The sequence below is a fragment of the Pseudopipra pipra genome, chromosome 1 (genome assembly GCF_036250125.1).
Source record: "Pseudopipra pipra isolate bDixPip1 chromosome 1, bDixPip1.hap1, whole genome shotgun sequence".
Lineage (NCBI taxonomy): Eukaryota > Metazoa > Chordata > Aves > Passeriformes > Pipridae > Pseudopipra > Pseudopipra pipra.
The window spans coordinates 100,649,058-100,661,900 of record NC_087549.1 but is presented as its reverse complement, the minus strand read 5'-3'; the positions used below and the strand labels follow the sequence as shown (position 1 = coordinate 100,661,900).

At 36.1% G+C, this 12,843-nt stretch overlaps 1 protein-coding gene across 3 annotated transcripts in view; it reads left to right on the top strand.

Moving 5' to 3' along the window:
- The window catches only part of VPS41 (VPS41 subunit of HOPS complex), a 107,250-nt gene that overhangs the window by 60,075 nt on the left and 34,332 nt on the right, over positions 1 to 12,843 (top strand). For all 3 annotated transcript variants that reach the window (XM_064667983.1, XM_064667973.1, XM_064667990.1), the window contains 4 exons: positions 1,119 to 1,238; positions 4,818 to 4,964; positions 6,153 to 6,219; positions 12,698 to 12,795. In XM_064667983.1, the coding sequence (XP_064524053.1) occupies positions 1,119 to 1,238; positions 4,818 to 4,964; positions 6,153 to 6,219; positions 12,698 to 12,795 (432 nt within the window). The remainder of the gene's footprint in view (positions 1 to 1,118; positions 1,239 to 4,817; positions 4,965 to 6,152; positions 6,220 to 12,697; positions 12,796 to 12,843) is intronic.

The following is a 12,843-nucleotide window of genomic DNA, read 5'->3' as shown; positions in this document are numbered from 1 at the left end:
GCTATGTAAAGGACATGAAGTCGTTTTGCTTGAGTGAGAAGTTTGGTGTCTGCAGCATGCTTTACACAAAAGTTTCTTAACAGACTATCCTATCTGGTTACTGCTTTAAACTGTTGGAGAAAATTCTTGTCTTCTGATGCCATCTCGTGGCTTCAGAAGAGAGAGGCAGTCTGTGTAATTGCCATTAAGAGTCTCTGTTTTGCTAAAAGATCTTATTTTAGATAACCAGTGTCCTAGCATTTGACATATTTATCCAAATACAAGTGGCAGGAAACCTTGTATAAAAAAGCATCTACAGCTGGATCTTAGATAGGAAATACTAGCAACATGAGTACTCCATTTAGGTTTTAGCATGGTAGAAATCCTTGCAGGCAGCAATTTCACACCTTCCAGTGTAAGGTGTTAGCTTGGGTTCAAGTTGTGCATATGTTTGTATGAGGGTGTACTCATGAAAAAGTTGGCAGAACTGGTACCTTAGATTATTATCTTTATAATTGCTTCAACATGTTACTTAGATATCCCTCCAAGTGCTGCACTTTGCATCTCTCAAAGTGATTCCATGTAATCCTATTAAACAACTTTCTGAGACATACAGGAACCGGTATGGACTTTCAGGCTGTCTGCATGTAGTTTGTAGTTTGGTTTTTCTTTGCTGATGCAAAGCATCTCGTAACATCTCCTATGCATTTAGATATTCTAAAATACCTTCCTTATTTGCAGAACCTGGGATTACCAATCTCACAAGTTTTACAACCAGCAGCACTTGTGGTGCAGTGCAGTTTGCATGTGTGGGACTACAACACAGCATCTCTAGACCCCTATGAAAGGCTGTGTAGTTCCACATGGAGCCAAGCAAAAGGTCACAGGCTTGGGGATCTTTGATAACTTTTTTTGACTACCTGTTTTTTGGAGGGAAGAAGGAGCCTATGTAGGAGATTGGTGGATAGGTGTGAGGAGGCCTGTTTTTCTTACCAACTTTATGAAGTGCTGTTCACTAATGCTGTAGGCATAAGTTCTGAAATGTCCAAAAAAAGTAAGATATAATGAAGAAAAGATTCTTCCTGCATTTGCATACAGCACTGTGTCACAGAAATATTTATTGTTGCACTTCTTCATAGTTGCTGTTATATGAGAGAGGCTGGATGAATAGATGGAAGCCTTCGGTTTTACATGAAGGGGAAGGAAATATAAGAAATGTAAAATGGAGAGGACACTTAATTGCTTGGGCCAATAATATGGTAAGTATTTGCCACCTCCATTAAATGAACAAAAATATCTCTGTGTTACAATGATTATTTAAATTTTTCTATGTTTATTTCCATGTATTCCATTGAAAAATGATACATTTGAAGAATCAGTTATAAAAGGCATTGAAGGACAGTGGTTTAGATGCCATTTCTTTGTAGAAATTTCTTCAGGAATTTCCTGCTGGATAGTCAGTGTTCTCCAATATGATTGCCACTTTTGAAGAAATTAGGAAAAGTAGCTCTACGTACCACTGTTGCGAATGGTCATTACTGTATGCTGTGGCATATTAGAGTTTTGACCAGTACAATTTATTGAAGCAAACTGAGGAAGAAATGTCAGTGTAGCTATTCTTTATATAAATAATAGAACATCTCCATTCCCTGCCACCCCTGGGGAAAAAAACCCAAAACTATCTGGATTATGTAATTTGTACTGAAGTGACATTGTCATGTGCGCCTTTAATGTTGCAGATTATTTAAAAATATAGTAATAATTTCTTGTTGTGTTAGGCCACTAGAAAAGGCTAGACTTAGGAGAAAATAGATGCCTTTTGTTCTAAGTGTAATTTGTATTTTAAAGGAAACCTTTGCATTCATTCTGAGTGTTGCATTTCACCTATCACTGTATATCTAATTGATGGGTCACGATCCATGTTTTAAAGCTCAGCAGTGAGGGATATGTTTTTAAGTGTGTACCATGTCTAAATTCCAAAGTATTTTTTAAATGTGGTGAAAGTACTTCTGAAACACTAACTTTTTTTCCTTCTATTATTATTTCATCCTAAAGGGAAGCATTTATTAAAATATTTTAAAGCCATTGTTGTTTTTTATAACTTTGATATAAAATCGTTGCAGGTGGACTTTTGTTTATTTGCTTGCCTTTAATAACTCTATTCGAATGGAAGCTTCATTGAGGGTTTGATTGACGCATTAGCTTTTTTGAAGGTTTTGTTCTTTTCAGAGCCATACAATTAAAATATGTATTCTAGGTGGATCTGCTGGGGATGGATAGGACAGTTGAGGAGAGCTATCCCTAGAGATGATATGCCACATCAGAACACAGAATACTAATAAAACATTGAGAGCCATCTGTCAGAGATGAAAAGCCATGGTCAGGGCCTATCTTTCAAGGAAAAATGAAATGAAACTTGCCCTCCAAAAGATTAATATATTTGGTTATTGGCCTTTCCCTTCCCCTTTACCCCCTTTACCTTTTTTAAATTTCCTCCATCCTCTAGCAAGGTTTTGTGTTACACCTTTTTCTTTCAAAATCAGACAAAATCCTTGTAGTCTTCCTTCTTACTGTCTTTGTGTGGCTACCTAGTTTTTATTTTCTTAAGCCCTTTTGGTTGGTGGAACACACTGTGTGAGAGCTTTTTAGACTTTGGATATTCTGAGGTTATTTAGGCAAAATGTAATTCTGCTTATCAGATGCTCAGGTAATCCATGTTGTTTACTGCTGTGCCCTCTTGTCCTTCTTCCATGGCAAAGAGTGTAAGTTTTACAAACTGAGATATCTGAGGACCAAATCTTGAGAGGCATTTGGCTGCCTGACTCCCATTTGATCAAGTTGACTTTGGAAGTCCTTTCAGTTCATTATGCAAATGGCATACTTACTGTTTAAGGAGAAGCTGCTGCCCAAGCATTCTCACACCATTCAAGGAGTCACATACACACCACCTCAAACTGTAACTGCAAGTTAAGTCCCTTCACAGCAAGCAGCTCCAGAGAGGCAGCAGATGCCCCTTTTGACCCTTTGCTCACTTCTTGTGCACCTGCTCACTGGCAGAGCATGGGAAATTGAAAGTCCTTCATTTAGAGTGAGCACTACATAGCAACAACTAAAACATCTGTGTATTATCAACATTATTCTCATACTAAATCCAAAACACAGCACTGTATACCCGCTAGTAAGAAGAAAATAATTAATTCCCAACAAAAAGCATATCTAGGTGTAAGTTCACAGTTTGCTGCCTAAGACTTCAAAAAATCGAGCTACTCATGCTAAGCAAATAAACCTAAACAAACAGCGTACTACATTACAATATTATAACTCTAAATAACTTACTCTTATTTAAAACTTATTACATTAAGCAACCTATAACTATAGAGGATCCTACACTGTTGGTTGGGAAGGCACTTTAAACATTAAAGGTAGCCTATCCCATGTAAGATTTGCTTCCTTGTAGAAAAACAGAAGTTGTGATATGGGGTCACTTTTACCTGAAAATGATCCTTGAAGACAAAGTACTAGGATTTATAACGATTTATAAAAGGCAACTTTATGAAAATGCAGTTCAAGCAAGATTAGAAATTTTATCAGATAAGTGTAGAAAACACAAAACATAAGCTCCTTGTTTATGTTAACCCAAAGATCTGGGCTCTGTACTTTGCAGATGTGATGTGCAAGTTGTTGTTCTTTTGATTTTGAAACCTTGGTGACTGCTAACTGAAGAGAAGTCAATAGGAGTGTCTTCCATGCCTGTAGTTTTTCAGTGACAAAGATCACTGAAAAAAACCCTTCAACCACCCTCATACCACTTACTGTTCCTTGTGATTAAACAAAAAAAAAAAAAGGCAGCAAAACCTGGCTTAGACCATGACCACCCTGTGTTGACTCTGACTTTCAAACAGTTGTATCCGTGCAGCTGGGGACACAGAAACTCACGGTGCAGGGAACAGAAACAGACAGAGGAATCTTTTAAATCACTTTTGTCACTAGAAAAATGCTAACATAGCGTGGCATCCTGGACACTGACCTTTCAAGATCCTTTCCATTTCCTTTTCTGTGATTCTGAGAGTTGTTCTTTAAGCCTTATGAGCAGAAAAGAAATATTTTATTTTGGAGATTTTTGTTTTAAATTACTAAGAACAAGTCAGTACTTAACATGAAATTAATCTCCATTTTGCTATGAAAAGGTTATAGCTTCACCTTGTCTAAATGGCATGGAAAAATCTGATTAATGACTCTTTTTTTTTTTCTCTGTCTCTCAAATGACTTTAATCTTTCTTTTTTTAAACTTTTTTTCTGTTAGTTTAGGAGATTCCCTGAGGACGCAGTGAAAAAGCACAGCATACAAAACCAAACATTGTTTAAATATGCTTGCTTTTCTATTTTAATATAAGAGTAGAAATGCATTTCCTGAGAAGTACAGATTGGATTCATTTATCTTAATGAGCTGTTACTTTTCTTTTCTTTTCAAGGTGGAAATTTCTGTGTCTCTACAGGGGCTTTTGTGAAAAAGCTGAGATTTTTTTTGTTTCTCCAGGAGTAGCACCAACCCAATGAAATGAACTGGTTCATGCCTAAAGTTGCTAATCTGTCACTCATTCACTTATTATGTCTTTTTATTTGGCATGTAAATTTAAAATATCTAAATTACTGTGATCCCTTTGCTCCTTTTGTCACCTTCAGGGTTACATGGGTCTTTGTATCAACACTTTTTTCTGTTAGCACACTTGACCCTACCCTGAAATTTATGCTGTAAACTGCTCTGGCTGCCTTAGGTACAAAATGGTGAGTAGGAGTTTGTCATACATAATAAAGTTCTCTTGCATTTAAACTTTCAGGGCGTGAAGATACTTGATATGATCTCCAAGCAAAGAATTACCAATGTGCCTCGAGACGACATAAGCCTTCGCCCAGATATGTATCCCTGCAGCCTTTGCTGGAAGGATAATTTAACGCTGATTATTGGCTGGGGAAATTCAGTAAAGGTGCAATTACCTGTCTTTGTAATAAATGCTTGCTGTTATCACAGACAAACAGAGGATTATTTCTGAAAAGCAAAGACAATCGAAAAAAATAGAATTTGGTTTGACTACAGTGTTCAGAAGTCCTACTGCCTTAGAAATGTCATTGGAGTGACCCTTATGAGAAGGAGGAGTGACAGACACCCAGCGGTCAGACATATCTCTGTGTGTGAGCATGCAGTGAATGTAATCGTCAGGGACATTTCACTCTTCTGTTCCTTGAAGAGATTTCCTCTTTTGAAAGCTTGTAGTGTGCTATTGAATTCATTTCTTTTAATTAGCATTAAGGAAGAACAACTTACCGTGAGGTATTTTTGGAGGGGATTGCTTTGGGGGCTGAGGAGGTTGTGACTGCTAAAACAGCCACATGATTGTGGTCAACCATGGGAAAAAAAAGGTAGAGTGGGAGGACAGGCTGCTTTGGGTTTTGTTCTCTTTCAGCAGGGCACTGGCATTTTGAACTTGTGTGCTGCAGACTGTGATTTTCTCAGAGCAGCACCTGACAGGAGTTTGTTACAAGCCTGTTAGCTCTTTTCTAATAACAGACTGCTGCATCACTGCACAGTGGGAAATTAAAAGTGCTTGGTAGAAATAGATGGAAAGGGAGGGTAAATTGGGGTAGGTGACGTGTAAAAAGCTTTTGGAGCATTAAACTTAGAGTTTTACAAATGAGGAGGTTTGTCCTAAGTTTGGCATCTGTCGTCCTGCTTGTGTTTGTGTGTGCTTCACAGCATTTTGATTATTTGCATTTATATGTACATACTCTCCTATTACTGAGAGTAGCAATAGCAAACTCTTACTAAAATTGTAAGGTAATCAGATGCAAAGTGTGAGAAGACACCAAAATCAAACTCACATATATGCTTCTTTGAAGAAAACATAGTGGGCAGGTATTTTCAGGTTTTTCTTGTGTGGTACATCATCCTTCTCCTCCCCCAGAATATTTATAGGGCTGTGAACTACAGCCACAACTTTCCCATGTGTTTTTCTTTACAGTGATGCATCATCACTGTTTCACAACTTGTGTTTTTCGAAATAGTGAAATGCATGTTCAAGGAGTCCCAGAAATTCCTTTTCTTATTGAGGCAGCATTAGTGTCATTTTAGGAATTACAGTTCGTTCATCGTAATGGTCTGAATCTCTGTTTCCTAGATCTGCTCAGTAAAAGAACGGCATGCCAGTGAAATACGTGACCTTCCAAACCGCTACGTGGAAATAGGTATGGTTGTATGAAAACACTCGTTTTCAAAATTATATAAGCTTTAAAGGTCTGTTTTCACATTCTAGCCTGAAAAAACTGTTACAGTTTGAAGGCAACATGTAGTTGTAACATAAATGTCATCTCATTTTTAGTTGATGAGGTTGTCATATGCCCTTTTGCATAGGTTTGAGGTTTGGGGGGTTTTTTATAGAGAGCCTTAAGTTCTGTGATCATCTAAAATCAGAGATACTTGTGTGAACAGTGGATGCCTTAACTTTCCCTTCATACAGATTCCTTCAGAGAACTTGGTTTTTCGTCTTGGTTAAATGATTGATGGTCGGTGTAGTAGTAAGGAGATTTGATTATGTGTTGTTTGACTACACTTGTAACTTTTTTCTCTTTTTTCTTCTTCTTAAAATCTCTGGTATAGTTCTAAGAAATTAATTTAAATTTCTTTTTGTTTCCTTTTTTGGCTTCTGAATTCAATATTCTCCTTTGCTTTCTTATTTGTCTCTAGCTAATGTGATGTGAATAAATTTCATTATTGCTGATGAATGGAAAAGGTCTTGACAAAATATGTTTGTTAAGTAAAGTGTAAAGTGGAATTCAGAGAAAATTTGGAAGGGAAGTGGAGATGTAAATAAAAAATAACAACTGTCCTCAGAAGCATCTACTGGGGAAAGGAAGTATCTATGAACAGATAGTGCTGGGAAGATAAACAGGCCCTCTGGGACTCTGCAGATCAGAGTGAGCAACAGTTTGTAAACTTTGGTGCTCCCTTGACTGTAATAGCATGAGATTGTAGATAGTTGTGTTCAAGCAAGAATCTGACTCGTGTCAGATTGGAATGGTGCATGGCATGAGTGTTTGTATACTCTGGTTTCTGATTTCAGGAAAGGACCATTTTAAAATAGCTTCTAAATCAACTAGGAAACTTGTTAATTTCTGTAAGGACTCTCGATACTGAGAGTTGGTAGCATGCCAGACAGTTAACTGAGACCTGTTTAAGATTACATAGTCCAAAAAGATTATTTAATAGTAGAATTCTAGGATATTTGATAGAATTTTATCAAGAAAAAACTCAGTCATGAATCTCAGATCATATTTATAATGTTTTCTGTACCTTTGAGTAGGTTTTAGAAAATAACTAAATGGGATTGTTTTCTTAGTCACAAGTGAACAGAAGCAACTTCTACTCCAGCTTTTATGTGTTTACATGGAGAGTGCCAGTCTTACATTACTGTCTATTGGAACTTCATTTAAAAAAATATAAAAGGCTGTTATCAGGCTATTTAGGTGTAGACATGAAGGATAGAGATTTTTATTAAAGTAACTTTTTTATCTTAAAATTTTTAGTCTACAGTCTTCTCTGTATTCTCGAGGACTGGTGTTTTATATCACTTAACCTGTTAATAATGAGCTTGAGATTTTTCTTTCTGGTTTTAGGTCAAAGCACTGAAGTGGTTCTGCCAAATGCTGTCAGGAGCACTTATTGGGACTTGGGTATTAGATTGGGAGGGAAAAAAGAGCGACATTATTTGTTCAAGTCTCAGTATAAATTAAAATAGCCTTCGATATAGTCACATAGAAGGTCTTCTTGACAGCAGTATGTCATGACATAACATCTATTTCTATTTCATTTCAACTTTATTTTTCAAAGGCATAGCTAGAAGGTCTAGTATTATACCAGAGCAGCAACCAGTACAGTTTTTTTGCAAGACCACAAATATCCTAAGTGGATGCCTAAGTTGATACACTTTTGTAAAGAATTTACAGAAGGCAAGAATATCCTTCAGATATTTTGATTCATAACATCTTGTCAACATACTTAGGAAAAATGAAACCCTTAACAGAGTATAACTTTTGCTGTGTTTAGCGGTGTGGGTTTTTTTCACAGTGGTATCATAGCTAACTGTGATGGCATTGGTAGATCATAAATGTTTCTTCAGAAGTTTGCAGCCCAGTGAATAAGGAAATAGAGTGTTTCCTGCATTGCAAGTTAGGTATGTAGGATCCTGTTTAACAAAATACCCTCTGATCTTCCGTTTCTTTCTTAAGAAATAGCTATGCTCATTCTAAGGATGCAAATAATTATGGTATCTACTGGGATGCCAAACCAGACAGCCCATAATGTGGGAAAGTTACACCACTGAACTATTTTACCTGCTTTATTTTAAAGAAAATAATGCTGTGATTATCTGTAAGAGAAAATAGATTACTTATATGGATCTCATGCACTGAGATCTGTGTGGCATTGCTAATTTTATGTACATCTTTCAGTATATTAATGGTGCTTTTCTTCAGTAATCTTTTCCATTGTCTCTGCTACAGTTCATTACCTCTGTGTGTCTTCATTCACTGTCAAAGATAAACTCCAGTGAATGTTGCTATTTTAAATGTATGTTAGCTGAGCAGATCCTATCAGTTTAGCTCTGTCAGCTACCACTGTGAAGTAGTGTATTGATTAGAAAGTATTGATATTGAATTACAGGCTTAATGTGGACTAAATGCTGTTGTGATCCTTCTTGAAGAGTGCTTGAACTCTGTGCTCACACCTGAAGTGAGTACAAAAGCTGTAATGCTGCACAACTTCTGTCCAAACAGGGAACCCTTCCTCAACTGGAGCCTGTGAGAAGACTGGTTGCTAAATAGCCAATTAGCACTTTTCAGTTAATACAATGCCTTCAAAGGGAAATGGATTGTCTAGTCTTCCTTGCTTTGTCTGTATTTTGTATACTTCTATGGAGAAGTACTTTCTCTCTGCCTCAGATTGTTAGTGATAGCAGAAAATAGAGGTGAATGCTGGAAGTCTGTAAAAGACTTCAAGTTGACTAGAGACTTCCTATTCAGTTTATTTTTGCCCAAATTTTATCTGAGGAGTATCATCTTAATTCCAGGTAGCAACCATGCAGCAATGTCTCTTGAGCACTTGTCTCCCATTGCATTCTGCCATAGTCCCCACAAGGCATATTTCTGGGGTAAAAATTACATCTTTAAGGCCATGCTTGTAACAGCACATCTGTATGTTTTGTGAGGAATTGGCTGCATAACTGCATGGCAAGTTAGCATCACACATTGAGATTGCACATTTTAATCTGAAAAGAAAACATGGGAATATTTACTTTCTTTTTTGAAAAGTGAGATACTGGGATCTACCACACCAACATATGTCTCTTTATATAGACAGAACATAAAGCTTAATTGATGATCAGGAAATTAACTTCATATGGTGATTTATGCAAATATTTCATCAAAGCAAGTCTACTATACTCTGAGAAGCCAAAACAAAAAAAAAAAGGAAAAACTGAACCTAGTTATATAGTTCATTCTACTTATACTGTTGTTCATCTCTTTTGCCACAAACCAAGCCTATAATTTATAAATTTCTTCACAAAACGAGTCAAAATTCTTCAAGATTTTGACTTTGTTTTCTTCAAACCTAAGAACTTCTAAGCCCCAGAATTCTTCAAGTCTCAATATTTTCCCAGTTGGTTAACAAAGTTTAATCAGTTCAGTGGAAAAAAGAGCTTTTCAGAAAGTCAGCTTTGAAGCTTAAGTAATACTTATGTGAGGTCTTTTCTTGTTCTCTAATTGGAACTGAAGTCACAAGCTGTTGAAAAAAAACAAGAAAAGTTTTTATATTTTATATCAAATGCAACTCCACAACATAATAGCTAATCAAAGCATCCCATTTTGTATTGTATTTTGTTTTGCATAAGTTACCTAGCTCACTAAAAGCACTGGTGGTGGAGATACCATCTTGAGAACACTTAAGGGTATACTGTACTGTGGTCTATAGCAAAGACTGCAGATTTTGCAGATGTATTACCTGAAGTAGCTGGTTAAAGGGTAATTTGGGAATGCACAGTGGCATCACCCCAGGAACTAACAATGCATCATAATTCTAGGTAATCTGGGCCAGTTGATGGTGTCTTGTGGTCTTACTGCTGTTCACATACAAGTGGCCTACCTAAAAATTAACTTGCATGTTGGCTTTTCCATTTCTTTCATGCATTATATGGAATTAAAAAAAAAAGTTCTCCTTTTTCTCCATACATTAATTTTCATGTTAATTCTCTGCATGCTGGTTCAGCTTCCTGCTTACTTTTCCAAAAGGCAATGTTGAAACATTGTGTCCATTGAAATCAAAGGCAAAACCCTCTGACTGTAACCAGAATTGTACTTTATAAATCTGCTGTGGAAAAGCAGGAGCTGCTTTTTGAGGTTTGACTAAACAGACTCCTTTTAGTTTCAGTTCACTGCATGTGTGTGGGTCTTTAATTCCCAGGGGAAGTGGCTTTATAGAGTCTGGGTAAAAAATGTAGCACATACTGTTTTATTTCTGTTGTTTGGTATATTTCATTTATTTCATTTAATGAGCAACAAAAAAGATTTACAGGTTTCTTCTTTTTGCTTCCTGTTAATTTGTTTGACAGCTTACACAGATGCTGAACATGGAGTAGATCCACTGTCAGCATATCTTCCATCTTCTCTTATGACAGGCATAAACATATATGACACATGGCCATATATCAGTCATTCCTGTTTACTTCAATACAACCTTTACTTTAATTATTTTGGGTCCTTTTCAAATTACCAACATTTCTGCAGTGCCTTTCTGCTGGATTTTTTCCCCCCCCATTGATCACAACACAATGTCCAGAGAGTAAGTAAAATTAAACTATCTGTGCAGCTATAACTTCTGTAATTTTTTTTTCAGTAAGACTTTTTTGATTAGTTGCATCAAAGGTTTTATCAGGTCAAGAAGCACTGTCTATGCCAGTTATTTTTTGTTCAAGCAGCAGAACTCTAGAGCATTGTGTTTCAACAAGGCCTCTTGAGAAGGATGAGCTGAAAGAAAGCTGAAATTGAAACCAAGGAAACTAAACTCTATTTAAAAACAAAACTTGAAGTGGTGATTTTCATTTGTTTGTTTCTTTTTGTTTCACAGAACAAATTTGGAGAGTTTTCCTCTGCAAATACAAACTACAATATTTTATATGCCTTTGAGAGCCTTCTCTTAGCCTTTCTTTGAAGCTGAGGTTTCTGTACTGATTCTTCAATAGTATTATGGATTTCACTTTGTTTTTTCTTTCCATGTTTTTCCTCCTGCCTTCCATATTATTTTAAAATGCCAAATACTAAATTGTAAACTGTGAATAAGATATGTAGTTGTTTCTGATGTGGTTTGTTTAAAATCATCGCTGATAGCAACATGTGACACAGTGAAAGTGATCTCATCAGTCTTGCAGGCTAGAATGAAATAATTATGTACATGATTACAAATGTGAACTTGTTCTCTCCTAGAATGGGTTGAGTGCTCTGTCCTTGTGCTGTACTTTGGTCCCCCGCATGATGTTGAAGTGTCAGCAGTCATTAAAAGAAAAACAGTATTTGCTTATTCATTGAAAGACAGGTGTCAAAAATGTACTTTACTTGACTGTATTTTTTTCTCCTTTGCTAGGAGGATGATTATTTCTTCTGTTCCTTCTTATTATCTTCGCTCAAGAAAATAAGCTTTATTTTTAGTGTCATTACACTGCATTTTCTTTTTGCCTTGTTAAAATAATTAGTAACTTTAAATAAACAGTAGATATTAGTAATGTAGTGTGCTAAGCAGTGAGGAAGGAAACTTTTTTTTTCCTACTTCTGCTTAGATTCTCCTAAAGCTATGTTTTGGGAGAAAATGATGAGGTGTCTGATATTTTTGTAAAGGCATATAGTTACAAGGTTTTCAAATATAAGTACTTGGATGATTCCTGTTTTGGGCCCCATGAGAGAGAAGCCTGCAAAAAGGGGTGCACTGTAAATCCAGCAGAATAAAACTAAATAGCAGAGGTCTGTGGCAGGTGTCTCATTTACGGAGCCTTTTTGTAAATATAGTTCAACATTCCCTTTTTCTTTCTTGAAATAGTCATCACTTAACTGTTCGATTTCAAGACCGCTTTTAGGAAATTATATATTTAGTTTTATGAACAAGAAAAGGTACTAAGGTACTATCAACGGTTTGTTTTCTTTGTAATGAGGATATCTGTAAATCTTCCTGTGATGCTTAAAGTGATGATAAATAAATAATGATCTTTGTGGTTTCATATATCATACCAAAAGATGTAGCAGGTGCAATTCTCTTATAGCCACATGGACTTGCTATGAATATGCAAGTTATACTACTTATTGGCTATCTTATTGAGTTTGGTTTTGCTTTTGTTTCCTTTTTCTATGTAATTACTGAAAATCAGGCAGAACATTCATTTCAAATGTTTCATCTCTAGCATATCCCAGAGAACAAACATTTCTTCTTGCAAACTTTAATGTAATTTAATCTGTTAAATGTAATTTTTCGTCTGATCCAACTGGGTTTATTATATGTATTGAGTCTTTATTTCTCTGAAGTGCTACTTCATGCTGTTGATTGTCACTGAAAATCAGTTGTGTGTTTTTCTTAGGTAGTAGTTCATATACATTCACTTTTTTAAGTCTGTTCTCTGTGTTTCAGTTTTCCAATTCGACACCGAATTCTACATCAGTGGACTTGCACCTATCTGCGACCAGCTTGTTATACTTTCATATGTAAAAGAGATCTCAGACAAAACGGTAATCTTTTTTTATCTCAGACTTTCTTCACAACATTAATTTGACTTG